Source organism: Mustela erminea, chromosome 2, assembly GCF_009829155.1.
Source record: "Mustela erminea isolate mMusErm1 chromosome 2, mMusErm1.Pri, whole genome shotgun sequence".
Lineage (NCBI taxonomy): Eukaryota > Metazoa > Chordata > Mammalia > Carnivora > Mustelidae > Mustela > Mustela erminea.
Window position 1 is genome coordinate 156,887,986 of NC_045615.1, and position 19,572 is coordinate 156,907,557.

Consider the following 19,572-nt stretch of genomic DNA (forward strand, 5'->3'; position numbering starts at 1 on the left):
GTTAGTTTTGAAGTTTTCTTGACTTCATAGTTAGCATGACAGTTTTGCTGAGACTAGAAGTCAGGTGTATCTTGAACTGAAGAATCACCAGTGGAAGGTTCTTAGAATCACAAGGTGCGGTTGACTGTGATGGGCTAAAGAGCCATTGAAGGAGCTTCCAGGTTAGCTCCCTGTTTATATTTATAAGAAAATAGTTCAAGTATCATTAAAGATCCCAAACCATTGCTGTGGAATCACACTGGCAAACCTGTGAGCTATGATGAAGCAAATCAGAAGATTTCAGATGTGATAAAGGACTCCAGAAGCTCTTACCTTGTTCTCTGAACTCAAGAAGGAAGATGGTTAAATGGAATTTATGGAAGAAATTAAAAACTGGAAAAAATTCTTGTTCATGGGCAATATGTGCTAACTGAATAGGAAATAATATTGACTGTAAAAACAGTCCCAATATCTGCAAGGTAAAAATGTAATTTGGTCAAAGTCTCATTTTATTATTAATTGCCAAGGTGAGAAATAGGTCTGTGAATTCATACAGTTTCCCCTCTTCCATTAACCTTGATTCCTAGCAATTTAAACCCTGGTAGGATCTTTGTGAATATCCTCTAAATTATAGAAATTTGGTAGATTTAAGGGTCGGAGCTAGTTTCCTCAAAAGGCTTAAGAGAAGGACAGCAGAGGTCATGATAAGCAGAGATGAGGATTTATGAAAAAAGGAAAAACGGTAATTCTGGAAGCCTAGAGGTCTTATGTTGGGCATTCACAATTAGCCTGGTAGAACATGAGGAACTATGCCTTGAGAAGGAAGGTAGTTGTTACAAATCTATGTACTTAACTGGAAGGGTGAGTCATAGAAGCTCTGGGGTCCTGAGGCCAGAGTTGGTTGACTTAGGTTGTGTATGAAATAAGATTATTATTCAGTAAGTTCCGTTATTTATGTCTTCATTTTGTCCAGATAGAATGGAGCTTATGAGATAGGAAATGAGACAGGTCCGCCATCTAGTCTTGGAGAAATAAACAGTCCTGGAAGTACTGGGTAGGTCTAAGCTCAGACGGGCCTCAGTGGTGCAACAGGGAAGGGCCGAGACTAGGAAGGTAGACTTGGTCTGAGGCAGGAGCCTGAGAAGGCAGGATCAGCCAGCACCAGCTTGAAGCCACACTGACACACGAGTGTGGCAGAGAGCACCGTGCGTGGCCTCCCCCTGCTTTGTGTCCTGACTAGACGGGGGCTTGCCAGGACTGGTCAGTTGTCAGGAGACCAGAGGATGCCAGGGGATCCCAGCCTCGATGAACTTAAATGGGCCAGTCACATAAAGTACCTTCCTGCACCCTATCATGCATTAAATGGTTACTTGTGTGAGAGAGGAAACATGGTTCTTGTGTCCTCAACAAAGATTTCATGAGCTCCCTCTCTGGGCCTGCTCCTGTGCTAACCCCCCAAGTGCGGCCTCTCTCTGTATCTGCAGCCCCTTATTCCTGGGGCCGCTGTGGGTGCATGAGGCGTCAAACCAGTCATAATTCTACAACAAACTGAAAGAATACAGGTGCTAATTTTCACAGCGAATGAAATGCAGCTTTTTCACAACTCGCTGCTTTCTCTCTTGGACTGCATTTTATTTTACTGAATTTAATTGCTGCTTTAGAACAGGATTACTGCTTATTTCATTTTTATACCTCCTAGGGTGAGTATATGTATGCAACTATATAGGCAAAAACATATAGAAAAGAAAGAATGTATTCAATATATAGGGAGGTATATTAAAATAATAACCATCAAATTGTGACCCATGAAATTATGGGTGACAATTATTTTCTTTTTGATTTCATACGTTCTTTCTAAATCATACACAAGGAACATATCTTACATAACACACACCATAAAGGTTGCTTAAAAAAATAAAGAATGGAAAGTAGCACATTGGAATAGCAAATGTGTATTTAAATTATGAAGCAAGATTATATTCAGGTCTGCACACATGGAATGTTTTTTTTTTTTTTAATATTGTTTTGGCCTGAAGAAGCAATGGAAAGTTATATGCATTCAGCTCCAAAATAAAGATGTTTCTTCTAAGCTCTGACCAGGAACCTTGAAGTTGAGAAGAGCAGATCTATATATAATTATATGACTTCAAGGAAATGAAAAAAAAAAAAAACTACCATAATTCCAACCATTATCCAATTCTTAGTAAAACAGGAAAAGAACCCAGAGAAGTGTGGTTTCTGGGAAACATCTGGCTCCACATTTTTCTAAGGAATTTGCCTCATTTGCAAAGATGGGAAAAGCGAGAGGCCGGCATATAAAAACCATCACTTTATTAAGTGATATGTGTTGCAATGAGAAAATGCTTGAGATGCAAATGAAAATGTCTTACAGTGCTTGACTTTAAGACAGGACTGAACCGGATATGGCTCAAGCACCCAGACTTCTGCGTGAACATATCATTCCCATCAGTCCCTGTGGAATCCCATGTGAAAGGTCACCCTTGACTCTTCTCGTGTGTGCTGACAGGGCACTAATGCCATGGCTGGACTCTCCCCAGAGCGTCCTCAGGGGACAGGAGCTGTAGCAGAAGCACACATGCCTTCAGCCACCTCAGGACTCAAGGCATCTTGCCGCCGCTCAGTCTGGGAGGGAGCTGTGCAGTCCGCCAAAGGCATCTTCTGGAACTGCTGCTATGGTCTAGCTCAAGGAGTCTCTGCTTCATCTAGAATTTCCGAGAGGAAATTCTCAGCTTGACTTCCCAGGCACTGCGAATCCTTCTTCTCGTTCGTGTGTGGCTGAAGAGGGAGCACTTTCTGCTCTTGAACCTCACTGACTACTAGACTCTGGGGTGATGATGGAGAATGGGTCCTTCAGTCATCTCAGTGACTAGGATGCCACTGTCATCACATGAAAAGGAGACACCTTCGCATTCAACTACAGAAAGCAGTAGCATTAGTCCGCTACCTGAAATGAGGTTATGAAGTGATAAAATCACTATATATCTGACAGCTTTGAAAGACATGGATGGATTTCGGCAACAAAACCAAACTCTCTCTAACATTAGACTTCAGGACAGAGAGAAAATACTCAGAAGTTCTTTCTCAGAGGTTGTATTTTTCTGATTGACCTACATTTGAAAATTTAAAAAAAAAAATCTAAACTTTAAAAAATATTTAATTCCAGGATGGTTAATATATGGTATAATACTAGTTTTGGGTGTACAATGTAGTGATTGAACATTTCCATACAACACTCAGTGCTTATTACAGCAAGCACACTCCTCAATCCCCAACACCTAGTTAACCCATCTGCCACCTCCCCTCTAGTAACCAATAGTTTGTTCTCTACAGTTAGGAGTCTCTTTCTTGGTTTGCTTCTTTCTCTCTCCTCCCCACACTCCTACTTTGTTTGGTTTGTTTCATAAATGTCACATATGAGTGAAATCATATGGTTATTTGTCTTTTTTTCACTGACTTATTTTACTTAGGGTAATACTCTCTAGATCCATTCAGGTCATTGTAAATGGCAAGATAAAAATCAAACTTTTATAGGAAGCCCATGTATCTCTAATAATCCTAAATTCCCTATGTTCAATGAATCTGTACAAGTAAATTGACGGTTCACATTAGATTTCTATTTCAATGAAAAGTATAGGATGCTTCTTATTTTAGGAAGTTAAAAGTTAAAACAAGTATCAAATATGAAACTTTGAATTACATGTTGAAAACATGTTACATTTGTGTTACACTATTTCTAATATAACTGAGAAAGTTATTTTTTTTAATCGTTGCTAAAAGAGAGTTTAACTATGAAAACAATGTATTTATGTGGTTAGGTAAATTAATCTCAAGTTAATCTCAAATATGGTTAAGTATAATCTTAGTTGGGGCTACTGTTTATTGTGCAGACATACATCATTAAGAAGTATTACATAACTTGGCTTAAGAAGTTCCAACCCTATCTATTCAGCATAAAGGAATATTTCCTCTTTGAAAAACAGTTGGTGACTACTGATACTATAATTTATTCTAAGTAGATTAGATGATTTTATAAATTTTTAGATGTAAACACTAAACAAAATTGAAACCCACAGGACAATAACATAATAAAGTTCAGTCTCGTTGGCTTTAGAACTCTATCCCTAATTCTCTAGTCAATTTCCAGTTATCAGTACATTGGAGAATTTCAAATCTGCAGTCCAAAACAAGAATTCATTAAAACAATGATGATATTAAGCTAGGGTCAACTGCAAGCTGTTTAAATATATATTAATGAAATGAAAAGATAAAATGTTGTTAGCGAAAATACTTTGCTAGTCGCAACTTCCAAATTTGTCCCCTCATCAAAGTTACCCACTTTAATAAAACTAACAGCAACTTTAATGGAAGTGCCCTTTACATAAAGTTTCATGAAGTAAGGTCACTTCCCTATGATTTAAGTTCAGAGGTAAAGACCAACAAAACACCAGTATCATTCCTGTATGTTTCTTGTCCATAAATGCAAATGAAAGTCTGTAACACTTGAACATAAGCAACACAATATAAAGTCATGGACTACATGGTCTATTTTATCAAAGTGGTTCAAGGGCAAGCTGTCTTATAAAACTAACTGTCATGTGTCTCACAATATGGGGTTGTGTGTAACTCTCTCTTATAATACAAAATTATATTTCCTGGTTAGGAATAACAGGTTAATATGAATGTGAATTTTCCAAAGTAAAAGTGAATGAGTAACAAATAATTCCGCATTTGTCACACCATGTACTTGGTTGGAAAAGTGGCAAGGAGTCAGACATTTCACTGCCATTCATAGAGGTAATGTTTTGCCCATCTGGCATCTGCTCACACCCTAGACCCACTTTCCGAAAACCACCCTACCCTTACCACCTTCACACCGTCTGACCTCCACAGCTAGCTCACCCTCGCTGATCTGGCCCTTTTGGCAGACCTGCTTATTTCTTATTGCAAACTGGAGGTACCACTTTTAGAATGCTTGCTAAGTGTTTAATTCCCATGAAAGCCCCATTGGCATATCTTGTGCTGCCAAGTGAGGCTTGCTTAGGGGAAGCAACTTGCTAAGGGACACACTAGTAAGTGGCAAAGGCAGGATTTGAACTTACGACTCTCCTGCTTCAAAACTGGTATCCTTAACTCATGGACTTTCATTTAATTATGTATAGTCATTCATTGTTTGGTGAAGTCTTAATAAATTATATCAGAAATCCTTTTCAATTTTTAGGGGGCTATGTCTCTGTAGCTCCGTGGAAATAAAAGTTTAGGGGAACTCTCGCTTAAAAGTACTTTCAAGTCTGCTGATTCAAGAGAAGGAGGGTGTCGCGCAGGAGCCGGCATCTTCCGGAGGGCAAGTGCGGCTCCAGATAAAGCAGTCATTGAGCTATTTCCCTTGAGGAAAGGGAAAAGGGCTTCCGTGGCCACACCTACCTCCAAGCCCTTCCCTCCTCCCCACAGGCTTACCTTGGTCAGGAATAGGTATCCTGAAAACAGTGTCCACATTTCAGGCTGCACACACTTAACTTGACTGCCTGTGAATTCTGTTTTCTAATAACTGGTCCTCAACCTGACCTCAGGGGGTGGAAGCAAGGGGTTCTTTCCCCTACCCCCATTTCCCCCCTGGGAGTCACACTGTGGCCAGGAGAAGCCTTTGGACCTGAGTTGTTGAGCCGAGTTTGCTCGCGGGAGAGTCTGTTCCCCGCTCAGGCACAGATTCACCAACTCACTGTCAGGGAAGGCAGGGCTCGCTCACCTGTTGCGGAGGTCGGAGCCAAGTGCGGAGGAGGGGCGGCTCTGGCTCTGCGCGCAGCTGGATTAGGCTCTGAGCCCGGCAGTGTCCCTCCAGCAGGACCATCAAGCCCACGGAGCTGTTAATCATTACCTCTACTCGCCCCAGCAGGGAAGGGTTGGAAACCTGAGCCACTCCCTGTGCCTCAGTGCATGTTGGGAGTGTTTACTTTCCTCCTTAGGAACCGCTGATAGGAACGCTCCTTTGCTCCCTGACACACATCTGGAGACAGGAATGGACATTAACCACTGAATGGGACTGACTCTAAAACTGACCTCTACTCTCTGTGCAGATTACGGATGAGTAGTCTGTAGGAAGGGGCACTACCTAGGAATGAATGAATAGGCACTATTCACATGTCTTGCCTAAAACGTGCTCTTTGAATTAGAAATATCTTAGACGTTCTTTCCTTTGTCCTACCGCCGCCTCCTCGCCCAGCCAGCACCTTTTCACCCAGAGCAGTGGTTCTTGCTCCTCAAGGCACCCCAGAACCTCTATGGGACTTTGCTGAACCTGCATACCTCGGGCCTCAGCACACAAGAGACCCTGATCTAGGAGGTGTGGGGGGGCTGCAGGCACCTGTATTTTTTTGTAAGCTCCAAGGAAGAATCCAGTGGACATCAAGTTTGAAAACGATTGCACTGAAGTACAAAAGAGGAATTACAAAACAATTTAGTCGTTAGCTGACTGAATTGAATTTGGGGACTTCGCTTTTGCTCAATACCTCCAGTTTCAAAAAGGGCTCCGAAGACTTAGAGACCCTCAAATGACAGATGTTCTGGGCATACAAAGTGCTTTTGTTTGCGTAAGTGCACGCACGTGCGCGCACACACACACACTTAAACACACTTTTTAGTATCATTGTTCATATGTCTGTTTCCCATATAAACTATTGACAATTCAAAAAAAGTAAGTTTTTTTTTTTACAAGTATAAACCATAAGCCCCCATGCCTGGATGGCTCAGTGGGTTAATCTGCCTTTGGCTTAGGTCATGATCCCAGGGTCCTGGGATGAAGTCCTGAATCAGGCTCTCTGCTCAGCAGGGAGCCTGCTTCCCCCTCTCTCTCTGCCTGCTTCTCTGCCTACTTGTAATTTCTTCCTCTGTTAAATAAAGAAATAAAAAGTTAAAAAAAAAAACAACAACAACCAAAAAAACCCTTAAGCCCTCAAATGAAATTCAGTATAATTTCAACAACGAGTACGGTAGGCAGAATTGCTTTCTGGTGTCTTTTGAGTCAAATGTCAAAGTCATAGACTGAGCATTAGTTTAGATTTGCAGGTTACTTGTTTGATCAATACGGTGTTTTAAGTATTCTGTATGTTCAGGAGGTCAGAGAGTTTATCTATTTGACTTGTGCATGAAGATGAGGACCGACTGGCTTTATCACGTTTCAAGGTTATTTTAATAAACGGAGCAGAGTCGAACCAATGGGCTTCTTAGGTCACCATCAAAGTTTCTACAACCTCATATATGAGGACAGTGTAATTTGGGATTACTTGTGGGTGTTCACATGATTAGCTGGCCCCAGGACCCCCTGCTGCGTGGACTGACCTTTGAATGATGACTAACGGGACCTGCAGTGTCCGTGGCCCCCAGGTTCCAGAACTTTGTTTAAGTTTACGCTCGGTCTCCACAGTCTCCTCTCTCTGCGGATCATGTGCTTGTTATCAGCACCAGGACAACTTTGTTTTGCACTTTTTATCACAAGCATCCTTGAAGCCTTTGTTCTGACTTCTGCTTTCCAGTTGGTTAGCTTTAGTTAGAGGCCCAGGGACTCTTTTTATTTTTGAGTACTTACCCTTTTATAAATATATGATTTTTTAAATCATAATATGAAAAAAACCTAATTACATATGTGCAACATGTTAGTTTTGAAAAACACAGACATGCAGAAGAATAATTCACCGACAATCCCAGCCCTTAAGTAGTATTACTATAAACAATTTGGTGAATGCCTTCATTGGCATAGTTTCTCTACAGCTATTTACCAAAATACTCTTACCTTTGCCTTAATGTTTGATAACTTGCTTTTATCACATAAAACATATTATGAACACTTGACCATATATCAGTCAGTTTTTTCCTGCAATGATTTTAATTAGTTGTACTGTATCATACCATATAAAGTATTGTTTAATCAGTTTCCTATTGTGAGAAATTTGTGGTACTGTAAATAAGACTTCAGAAAATGCTTATATATAGCTGCATAGAACTACAAGAATGCCTTTTAGATAGAGTTCAAAAAATGAAATTGCAATGTGCATTTTTAAAGAAGTTCTCTCAAAAAGGTGTCACTTTTATACTCCTGGGATAACTCCTGGATTCTTCTTCTTTTTTAATTTATCAGTTTGAAAGGTAATAAAAACATCATATCCTATTTTAAATACATATATTATTGATGATCTTGTCTCACTATGTCCATTCTCCACCTGCAACCGGCATAATCTTCTCCAGACAAAAATCAAGTCACAGTACCACCTCTGATTTCCTTTGTTGAAAACCTTTCTGCCAGTTGTGCCCAAATCTGGATAAAGTCTAAACCTGACCTTCTTCCCATGGCCCCAGAGGCCTCCATAGCCCACTTCTTCCCTATCTCTTGGACTTGATCGATTCTCTGCTTCCATGGTACGGACTCTGCACTTGTGGCTCTGGCTTGATGTTTTTCTTTAAGAGAAAAAGAAGAGGGAGGGGGAGGGGCAAAGGGAGAGAAAAAGTCTCAAGCAGACTCCACACAGAGCACAGAGCCCAGTGCAAGGCTCAATCCTAGGACCCCGGGATCATGACCTGAGCAGATATCGAGAGTCAGTTGCTCAACTGACTAAACCACCCAGGTGTCCCTAGGGCTTAATTTTCTGTTCCTGGAACAGACCAAGCTGTTTCCTGCCTCATTTCCTTTGTTCTTCTGATTATCTTGCCAAGAAAGCTCTGCTCTCGTCCGTCGCAGCTGGTTTCTTCTCATTTTTCTGGTTTTTCTTAAATGTAATCACTTCAGAGAGACCTTCCACGGCCATCCCCTCCAAATGAGGCCACCAATCTTTCTCTAACACAATCTCCTATTCTATTGTCCTAATGGCAATTATCGCTATCTGAATGCACTTTACTGTTTCATGTGTTATTGAATGTGTATTTCTTGTTTTGGGTGACTTTATTTTACCTCGCTTCTCTTTAAACCCTTAGCTCTAAGGAAACAGGGAGCTTGACTGCTAGGTTCACTGCTCTGTCTTCTGTGCCTAGAACAATGCTAGACCCATGTCAGAGGTTGAAGACACACCGGTTCAGAAACACATGATGGCGGCTTCGTAAATGTGTGGTGAGTAAATAAATGTGAATCTACTTTTGTCCTGACTTGAGGAGATGCTTTTATCAAGTACTAAGGGCATATATATTTTTTAACATGATTCTAGAATTTATATTGTGTTCCACTGTGACCTAACAGACATTATTGTGTTCCACTATGACTAACAGACATTAGTTTCCCATTATTAATAGGTTTCTAGTACAGCTTGATATCTGGCAGTGCCATCTGATCAGCAGGCTTTTTTCCCAGAATTTTCTTCATTATTCTAGCCTTGTAATAGTATAATTAGCTTCTCACTGTAGAATGATATCTAGGAATTTCACCATCAACCATTGTCATGGGCAACTCCTCCTAGGCCAGCCAGCTTCATCCATGTTAGCAACTGACTTCAAGTTTAGGGGAGAAAGGCCCCTAAAAAGAGATATTTTTCTTGGTTAATGCATTTCTTTAGGGTTTTCTTGAGAGTTATAGACTGACTGCAGGAAGGGCTGTTTGTTCATGCCTCCCCATATTGTTTGAAAGGACTTTCTGTATGCTGGTTCTGGGTTTGGACATGTGCCTTGCTTTGGTCAATGGGTCAGTTCCAAGTGACAAAAATGGAGGCTTGAAAATCAAGCCCCAGGGGTCGGCTCCGAGGCTTCACCTTCATTGCTCTTCAAGCCTGGAACCACCATATGAACAAGACTGGGCTAGCTGGTGGGATGATGAGAGAACCTTGGCCCAGTTGCTCCATTACTCTAGCCGACAGCCTAAAGGCAGAGCCGCTAAACTCATCTGCAGCTGACTACAGTCTCACCAATGAGTCCAGCTGGAAACAGCAGGAACTCTTTCTGGCGGAGCCCAGCCCACATTGCCAACCCACAGAACTATGAGCTATGTCAGTGGTGGTTGTGTTAAGCCACTAAGTTTCGAGGTGGTATGTTTCAGAGCACAAGCTGAAGAATGGCGCTTGTGTGTTTTTGTAAGACACACACAAACATGCATGCATACCAATATCTCATTCATTGGAAATCAAGAGAAATACTTGGAATGCGTTTCTACCACAATTCTGCTGCAGGGATGGCCCATAGCAATAGAACAGAGAAGAAGGAGACAAAAAGGGATGCCTGCATGTCTCAGTTAGTCAGGCATCTGCCCTTAGATCAGGTCATGATCTGGAGTCCGGGGATGGAGGCCCACGTGAGATCAAGCGCCACATCAGGCTCCCTGCTGAGAGGGGTTTTGGTTCTCTCTCCTTCTGCCCCTCCCCCTGCTTGTGCTCTCTCTCTCTCTCTCAAATAAATAAATAAAATCTTAAAAAAAAAAAATGAGGAGACAAAAAGATGTGGGTTATCATTAGGTTAGGTCATTTGCACAGACCACTAAACCACCCCTGAAAAGCATTTAGAGACGTAACTTGAAGAAAATACATGGAGAACAAGAAATTGCCTGATTCTAACACTGTGTGACCCAAAATGCTATCACTTTGTTGCACGGCCATACACCTCACTTTGTATCTGAAGCTGTACTTGGGGCCTATGCTAGGTGCTAAGTGAAGGAAAAAAAAAGAAGTAGAGTAACTCTAAACACTGAGGGGAACTCCCAATAAAAACCTAATTGGGTCACCTTCTTAAGGAAGCCAGCCGTTCATAATGCAACATGATATGTTACTTTTCCAACATGTGAAGGTTAAAATAAATATATTTTATAATTGGGAATTTTTATTTTCAAGATCTTAGTAAATTACAATGATTGTAACATTAATTCTTTAAGAAAAATCCTGATGTTGATCTTGAATTTGAGGAGTAAATGATCATTTTGTATTTAGATTTAGGAACATGTAAAATATAATATGTTTCCTATGAAAACAAAGACTTTAGAACTTCGATTTAAAAAAAGTAAAATTTTGCTTTGCTGAGAAAAACAAGATAAGGGTGGAGAAATTCCTTCTTAAAATTCCTCCAAAACTTTCATTAAAGCAATGCTGTTATAGATGTATAGGTCATTTAAAAACATCTCTTCGTTGATGAGTTTTGAGAGAAGTTCACCTTCTGTTGTTACATTGTAGGGCTGAAGGGTAACTTTTTTTAAAAAGATTTTATTTATTTATTTGACAGACAGAGATTACAAGCAGGCAGAGAGGCAGGCAGAGAGAGAGGGGGAAGCAGGCTCCCCACTAAGCAGAGAGCCCGATGCGGGGCTTGATCTGAGGACCCCAGGATCATGACCTGGGCTGAAGGCAGAGGCTTAATCCGCTGAGCCACCCAGGTGCCCCTGAAGGGTAACTTTTGAATTGGACTATGATTTGTCCTAATGATGGGGATCAAAGTCACACAACTGCTTTTACAACTTGAACAACGAAAAGTAATACTGAGAAGTGATAAAAATAATTTCTATTTCTAAGCATGTTTCCTCTCTAAGAGAAAGTTTCTGGTCTTAAATATAGACTGTTTTTCAGCACTGCAATGGCCAGTGGAGAGAATTCAACTTACTCAGTCATTGAAAAATTGCTGTGTGCCAGACAGAGGTAGTAGGCATGGTGACAGTAAAGGTGCATCAGACGGTCTCTGCCCTCGAGGAGCTACAATCTTCAACATGGACACAGACTCCATTCAGTCTTCTCTTCCACAGGAGAGAGGAGACTTAAAAGCACACATGCTTTCAAACTTCAGCGATAGAAGGAAACCCAGGGTTCTGGTAGATTTTAGGAGGTGGGGGCCTCAAAATTTTGTTTAAAATTTTAAAATTAGAGTTTAAAAAGAGTGCTTAAAAAGTTAGAGTTAAAAAAGAGTGTTAAACACACTCTTCGAATGAATGGAGAATCCTTTCCAAATGAAACAAGCAATAATCATTCCCCCATCCTAAGTTCTGCTACCTTTTACTATTGTAATTGTGTACAAAACAGAGAAATCCAACAGAATGTGACCATGATGCCTTTTTTCTAATACAGCAGTTATCCAAGTTGATTTTTATACCATCCTTCACTCCTTCTCCTCCAACTCACACTACATCCACTTTGCACTCTTCAAGTTTGGGAAAAAGGTGGATAAAATAATGGGTCTAGTAATAATAATAATAACAATAACATATAAAAGTTTCATTCCAAGTGACAATAGCTTATAAATAATTAAGGTCAATGTTCTTAAATCTCAATGTCAGCAGTTGACTAATGCTGAAAGTCAAGTCATGGGGTGCCTGGGTGAGTCTGTTGGTGGAGCGTCGGACTCTTGATTTTAACTCAAGTCATGATCTCAGGGTCTTGAGATCAAGCCCCACATCAGGCTCTGTGCTTGGCAGAGAGTCTGTTTGAGATTCTCTCTCTCCCTTTCTTCCGGCCTCCCCCTGCCACTCACTTTCTCTAAAACAAATAAGTAACTCTTTAAAAAAAAAAAAAAAAAAAAGAAAGAAAGTCAAGTCATAGCCTGGACATTCTTTAATGGAGTATTGTAATAGTGACTATATCTCTCAATAAAAACTGCAATATTTGGTCCGATTTTCAGATATAACATGAACTTAGGAATCTGCTAGGAAATCATGGACATATGAGTATTAAATAACACAATTCTCATTAATGCAGACTGTAAGTGATGTGTTCTTGACCCTTGTCTGCGTTATTGCTTAAGGACCACAGTTTTGACAGCTCCCATCGCTTCAAACCATCCTGTTGCTTACAGCACACACTTGGCTCAGTAGTCATATGTGGACGTAACTAAGCACGCATGTATGTTTCTAGTTTGTCATTCACAAGTTCTCATACTAATGGCAGACTTAAAATAGCGTTCTTATACGCTATTAATTACTGCTTTTCTTAGAAGGATCACAGCTGTTTTCTATCCCACCTTTAAGAATTCCAGCTACATACAGGTGATCTATTCTAGGCACAGGCGCTTGTATAGTTTCAGAAAAAGGTGAGAGTTGGGCTTGTGTAGGTCACACCCACAACATGAAGTTCCTGGTGTATATCCTGTTTGCACTAAGGGATCCTTCTTGGGGTAAACTCTTGTGACATCAAGTAGATCACAACATATTTGCGGAAAAAGGTTAAACATTTGAGTAATGTAATTATGTATCTTCTGGGTAGTGTCCATTTATTAGTTAGAGAAAAATGGGGGAGCTATTAGGATACCCCTCTTTCTAAGTATATATGCGTACAATGCCAGTTGTTGTCGATATTATAACAGACTAAAGGCAGAGACAGATATGAGAACCCAAGTGCTTTCTATTAACCCAGACATTAAAGAGATTTGCAAACTGCAAAACAATGACATTCTCTTCAGCACATGGTTTTTTGTTTTGGAAAATAGAGCTATTTTTCATAATATGTAATTAACATGCCGTGAATTCATATTTTTAAATTAATGGGTAAATTTAAATTTTTTTCTCAGTTTTAATTTCTAACACAGTGAACACTGATTGATGTAGTCTACATGAGCAGAATTTTTTGAGGTTGTCAAAACTTCTGAAAAATGTAAAGAGATTCCAGGAACTGAAAAAGTTGAGAATTGCTGATTGGGAATGAAGAGACAGATGGGACCTAGAGTATTAAATTTGGGAGTAATCAGCATTTGGCTGGTGATTTATACAGGCATGCAGATGAAACTGGCCAGTAGAAGTTTCCGAAGGGAAAAGATACGACTCATAATGAAATGCTGAGACTTAAGTTTCTTAACCTGTCCAAGTGTACCTTATCCACAAAACGCCATTGTATGCATTATTGTCAGTGGGTCACCATTTGTAAAGCACTTGGCATAAAGAAGGCAGTCAATAAATGATACTTACTTTTAGTTTTTGTTCTTGAATCTTTTATCTTTCTTCATTCGAATGCAGAATTGATTTTTTGGCATAATCCAGATGACTAGTCAAGGACGCTTCTTGCCCTTCATGCAGGAGCAAGTGGAGAGAGGAAATGAGCGGGGAGAGGAAGTTTGACACAATGAAGGGAAAGGTAAGTGTAGCTTGTCATCTGCCCTTACAGTATTCGTATAGGTCAAGCAGCCCCTGCCATTGAGATGATTGGCTTTATTACTTCTTTTAAATTGGGTTCAAATGTTCTTGCCATTTTTCAGTGTGGCAGAAAGAACACAAAGACATTGGGATCGGAGGTGATGGGAATTCTGGTTCTGCTCCATACTGGAAGTGTAACCTTGGGAAGCTACTCTATCTTTTGGAGCCCTACTCTCCTAACCTGTGCAATGAGAACCTTGATAGAGACCTTAGATGAGCAGACTATTGCACAAGGGCATGTAAAGGGAAGTGCTGTGTGCCAGGTGCATAATAGTTGCTTAATAAATGGCAACCATATTGTTGTTTGCTGAGGTGTGAGCTGGAGAGTGCAAGGATCTCTAAGGCAAGAAACTGACACTTCCAACTGAAGTTATGAGTTATAACTGGTGGAACGAAGGGGAAAATGAAAGTAGACTATAAACAGCAAAAAAAATTCTTAGAAAAAAAATTCGTAGTTTGAATTTTATTTTTCCCTTGTGACTCAGCATCCATTTTTTTTTTAAATATTTTATTTATTTATTTGACAGACAGAGATCACAAGCAGGCAGAGAGGCAGGCAGAGAGAGAGAGGAGGAAGCAGGCTCCCTGCTGAGCAGAGAGCCCGATGCGGGGCTCGATCCCAGGACCCTGAGATCATGACCTGAGCTGAAGGCAGAGGCTTAACCCTCTGAGCCACCCAGCCGCCCCGACTCAGCATCCATTTTAATCTTTTCCCAAAGGATGGCCATGCATATGTATATTTATCTGTATTGTCTCTATCATTCATATAGCTATCACATTTATCTATCCACCTGTCTAAGTGACAAATGTGGATGACAAACACTGAAATTCAGTGTGGGTTGGGCAAAGAGTAGGAAGAGTTGTAGAAACCCAAGTCACAGATTTCTAGATATACACAAGGACAGATAACTATGACAGAAGACAGGTAGATCAGTCTCCACAAATTCAAAGCTTGAAAGACTTTGCAATGACTTTCAGACCAATCAATTGTGATTGTCCTGTTGTCTGCCATTTTCTTGTCTTACAGCTCCATTTTCTTGGAATCTCCATGTAGGTTATTAATTTAAGACTTATTTATTTTCCTAAAGTGCCATGAATATGTTGGAGATGATATAGCACAATAGAGTTCAGGGTTTGGAGCCAGGCAGAATTTGGTTTGACTCTAATTTGGGCAAAATCATGAATGCAACCTATATTATCGAACCTATATTATCGAATGCCTGCCATGTACCTGGTATTGCACCGATTTCTTATGATATGATAATAAGCAAAGAACCTACATCCCCATTCTTAGGGACCTCAGAGTATCAGGTGGGAGAGAGACATTATTTTAAAATGACACTAATGAATATATGACTACTCACTGAGGTAAGTTCTAAACTGAATTACAAGTTAGAGGGTGAGGTAAACAGTATATACTCAGAAACAACAGTGTAGGCAAAAGACTTTTGACAGAAAGGAGCAAGGAAAGTTAAAAGAAAAATTTGGTGTAGCTGGAGTGAAGACAGCCAGAGGAGGAATCAGAAGCTCTAGTTTTCTTGTCTGTAAACTGGGGTTAATAAGGTTATCTTGTGGATTACTGAGAGAATATGATACTGCCCAAACAATAGTGGCAATTCTATTAAATGGTGGCTACAGTTGTAATTACATAGTTGCTGCAGAGATGAAGACATTTCTTCATTACATAATGTGAGATCAGACCTTCTCTAACATCGTAGTTGTGTTCATCCTCGACAACTGACCACTGGCAGACAAATGGGTCCCAGTCCTTGCAGTGCCCAGAAGACTTATAATTTAGGGAGGAAGTGAGGTGTTTTCTTTTGGTCTTGGACTATGTAGATGCCTGTCAATGAGAGAAGGAATGTCAGAAAGCCATTGTTGAAAGGAAGGAGAAAGGAGTCAAATAAACTATGTTCTAAATAATTTTTTCCCCTAGACATGTCTTGAAATGTGACATTCCATTCCCCTAATCTGCTGTTTTTCTACCCTACAGGCAAAGGTTCCAACTTCCCAACATGTTCCTGCAAGCAAAGATCTGAATGAGGAAGCTACTGCAGAAAAAGCTCTTCCAGCCGTATCAGGGGAATTAAATCGAATTGCAGAATTAGCTAGTCTCAAGAATACAGTGCCATTTTAAACTTTTTGCTGTTTTTAAAGTTTTTCTTCAAATTCCAGTTAGTTAACATACAATATAATGTTAGTTTCAGGTGTACAATATAGTGATTCAACACTTCCATATGTCACTCAGTGCTCATCTCAAGTGCCCTCCTTAATCCCCGTCAACTGTTTTACCCATCCCACACCCACCTCCCCTCTGGTGACCATCAGTTTGTTCTCTAGAGTTAAGAGTCTGTTTCTCGGCTTACCTCTCTTTCTCTATTTTCCCCTATGATCATCTGTTTCTTAAATTCCACATATGAGTGAAATCATATGGTATTTGCCTTGCTCTGGCTGACTCATCTCACTTAGCATACTACTCTCTAGCTCCATTCATGTCATTGAAAATGGTAAGATTTTATTCCTTATTATGGCTAATATTCCACTGTATACATATACCACCTCTTCCCTGTCCATTCACCAGCCATTGAGCACATGGGCTCTTTCCATAATTTGGGTATTGTAGATAAAGCAGCTATAAACATTGGGGTGCACGTATCCCTTTGAATTAGTATTTTTGTATTCTTTGGATAAATACCCAGTAGTGTGATTGTTGGATCAGAGAGTAGAAATAGATAACTTCCTAGAAATAGTAGAATTTCCTAGTAGAAATAGATAACTTCCTAGAAACATAGAAACTACCAGAACTGAAACAGGAAGAAATAGAAAACTTGAACAGACTGATAACAAGCAAAGAAATTAAACTGGTAATCAAAACACTCCCAACAGAGGCACCTGGGTGGCTCTGTTGATTGATCATCTAAGTCTTGGTTGGTTTTGGCTCGGGTCATGATCTCAGCGTCCTGAGATGGGGCGCTGAGTGGGGCTCCATGCTCAGTACAGAGTTGACTTGAGATTCTCTGCTTCTCCCTGTGCTCCTCCCCCAACGTGGCTAGCAGTCTCTCCCTCTCTCTCTCTCAAATAAATAAATAAATAAATAAAATCTTAAAAACAAAACCAAAAAACTCCTAACAAACAAATTCCAGGGCGAAATAGCTTCACAGGCAAATTTTACCAAACATTTAAAGACTGAACACTTATTCTCCTCAAACTCTTCCAAAAAGAAAGGCAAAGTTGAAATTTCATTCTATGAGGCCAACACTACCCTGATACCAAAACCAAATGAAGACACTCCTAAAAAAGAGAACTGTAGGCCAATATCTCTGATGAACATGAGTGCAAAAATTCTCCATAAAATACTAGCAAATGAAATCCAATAATACATTAAAAAAAATCAGTCACCACAATCAAGTGGGATTTATTCCTGGGTTTCAAGGATGGTTCAGTATCTGTGATTCAATCAACATGATATATCACATTAATGAAAGAAAGGATAAGACCCATATGATCATTTTAGTAGATGCAGAAAAAGCATTTGACAAAATACAGCATCTAGTCATGATAAAAACCCTCAACAGACAGGGTTTAGAGGGAATATACCTCAACATAATAAAGGTTGTATATGAAAAACCCACAGTGAATATCATTCTCAGTGGGGAAAACCTGAGAACTTTTTCCCTAAGTCAGGAATGAGACAGGGATGTACACTTTTGCTACTTTTATTCAACATGGTACAGGAAGTCTTAGCCTCAGCAACCAGACAACAAAATAAAATAAAGTCATCTAAATCAACAAGGAAGAAGTCAAATTTTCGCTATTTGCTGACTGCATGATACTTTACATAGAAAACCGGAAAGACACCACCCCAAAATTTCTAGAGGTACAGTGCCTTTTAAATGGACCCCAGCAAGTGAGCCCCTGCAGTCCAGGACTGCAGCACTAACAGCCTGGATCCAAACCCCGCTCCACTCCTGACGCCTCTGTGACTTAGCCTCCCCATCTCTAGGAAAGAGCTAATGATGAAAATAGTAATACGTGTCTCCCGAGGTTGTTGTGAGGATAGAATGAGTAACCAGGGAGAAGGGGCAAAGCCTTTAGAAGAGCTCCCAGCCCAGAGTAAGCATGTGTAAATGTTAGCTACACTTTTCCGTCCAATTTTATTGAGATACAGTGGACATAGGTCATTGTATATGTTTAAGGTGTACTGCCTAATGCTTACATACGTGACATGTATCGCTCACACATATTGTGAGATGACTACCGTATACATATATTAGTTAATATCCATCACCTCTTACAGAAATCAGTAAAAGAGAAAGCAAAACAAGGATGTATTTTTCTTAAAAAAAAGAATATATTTTTTCTTTATATATATATTTACATACACACACACACACATATATATATATATGTTTATTTATTTATTTATCCTGCAGCAGTGTGAGCTATGGTTGTCCTGTTACCACAACTTGTTCATGCAGTCATTCATGAACTTGTTTCCATGTCTTGGCTACTGTAAATAATGTTCACTATTAACTTAATGCCTGAAGTAGTTGTCAGTTTTTGTCCTTCCCTCTTCCAACATATAGACACGTGTACTCATATACATGTATAAATATACAAACACACACACACGCACGCATACACACACGCAAGGTTCTTACACTCTGGATGTCAGGATGTGTGCAATCTTCTTAGGGTCCCATATACAATTAAAAGAGCTTTGGGTTTAATGAGTGTTCAAATACTGTAGCTGTCGAAAGCAGTACACAGAAGGAGGAATGTTTTAATCTCTGCAGCATCTTTCTGGGGACTAGTGTTGCTTCACAATAGCCAGTGCATGCCGTAGAAAGGAGCTACTGTTGAGTCGCTCTTCTTCCTCTTCCTAATTTCATGTGTGAACACCAAGCCCATCAATCTTACCAGCTGCACATCCCCTGGCACCTGTCCCGGCAGATTAAGGCCCGGGAAACAGTGAAAGAAGATAGAGCGCGGGGGTTGAAGCAAAGAAACTCACAGCATTTGTGGGCCGTTGAGCATCCTGCGTCCAGACCAAGTCCTGTGACCAGCTTTGCTTATGGAAGGTGGAGCCCCACTAGGCGGGAACTCCAGATGGGTTTCCGGGCTTCAAGTGCATAGGAAGAGACTAACACATCAGCCCCTCCTTACAGAACGCCGCATCAGCTGTCACCAGAAGCAGTGGGTCAGCTCTTTTTAGCTTTGGACTCCCTTTGGTGTAGTTTCCTGGAACCTGAAACTTAGAGGCTCACATTTCCATTGGGGTTTTCTGGCCAGAGGGTTCCCTGGTTCCTGTCTATCTTTCACTTTGAGGGAGACTTTGTTGCCATTATTTTATAAAGATAGGGAACTTGAGGCCATAAGAACCCACGATGTGAAGCTCCTGATGTTGAAACAATGGTTCCCAAACACAGATCACCAGTTTCCCCTTTTTCCACATGTGACAACTGTTGACCCTTAAACAGCACGAGTTTGAACTATGTGGGTCCACTGAC

General features: G+C 40.3%; 1 protein-coding gene across 4 annotated transcripts in view; it reads right to left on the reverse strand.

The window, feature by feature from the left end:
• The window catches only part of RASSF6 (Ras association domain family member 6), a 53,322-nt gene extending 41,696 nt beyond the window's left edge, over positions 1-11,626 (reverse strand). For 2 of the 4 annotated variants that reach the window (XM_032334564.1, XM_032334566.1), the window contains exon 1: positions 5,744-5,904. Coding sequence is in view for 1 of the 4 variants with exons in the window: in XM_032334563.1 (XP_032190454.1) it covers positions 11,551-11,615 (65 nt within the window). In the remaining 3 variants the exon portion in view is untranslated. Of the gene's footprint in view, positions 1-5,647; positions 5,905-11,550 lie in introns of those variants that run through there. The other 2 variants (XM_032334563.1, XM_032334565.1) reach the window with 2 other exon arrangements.
• Between the last annotated feature and the right edge of the window lie 7,946 nt (positions 11,627-19,572).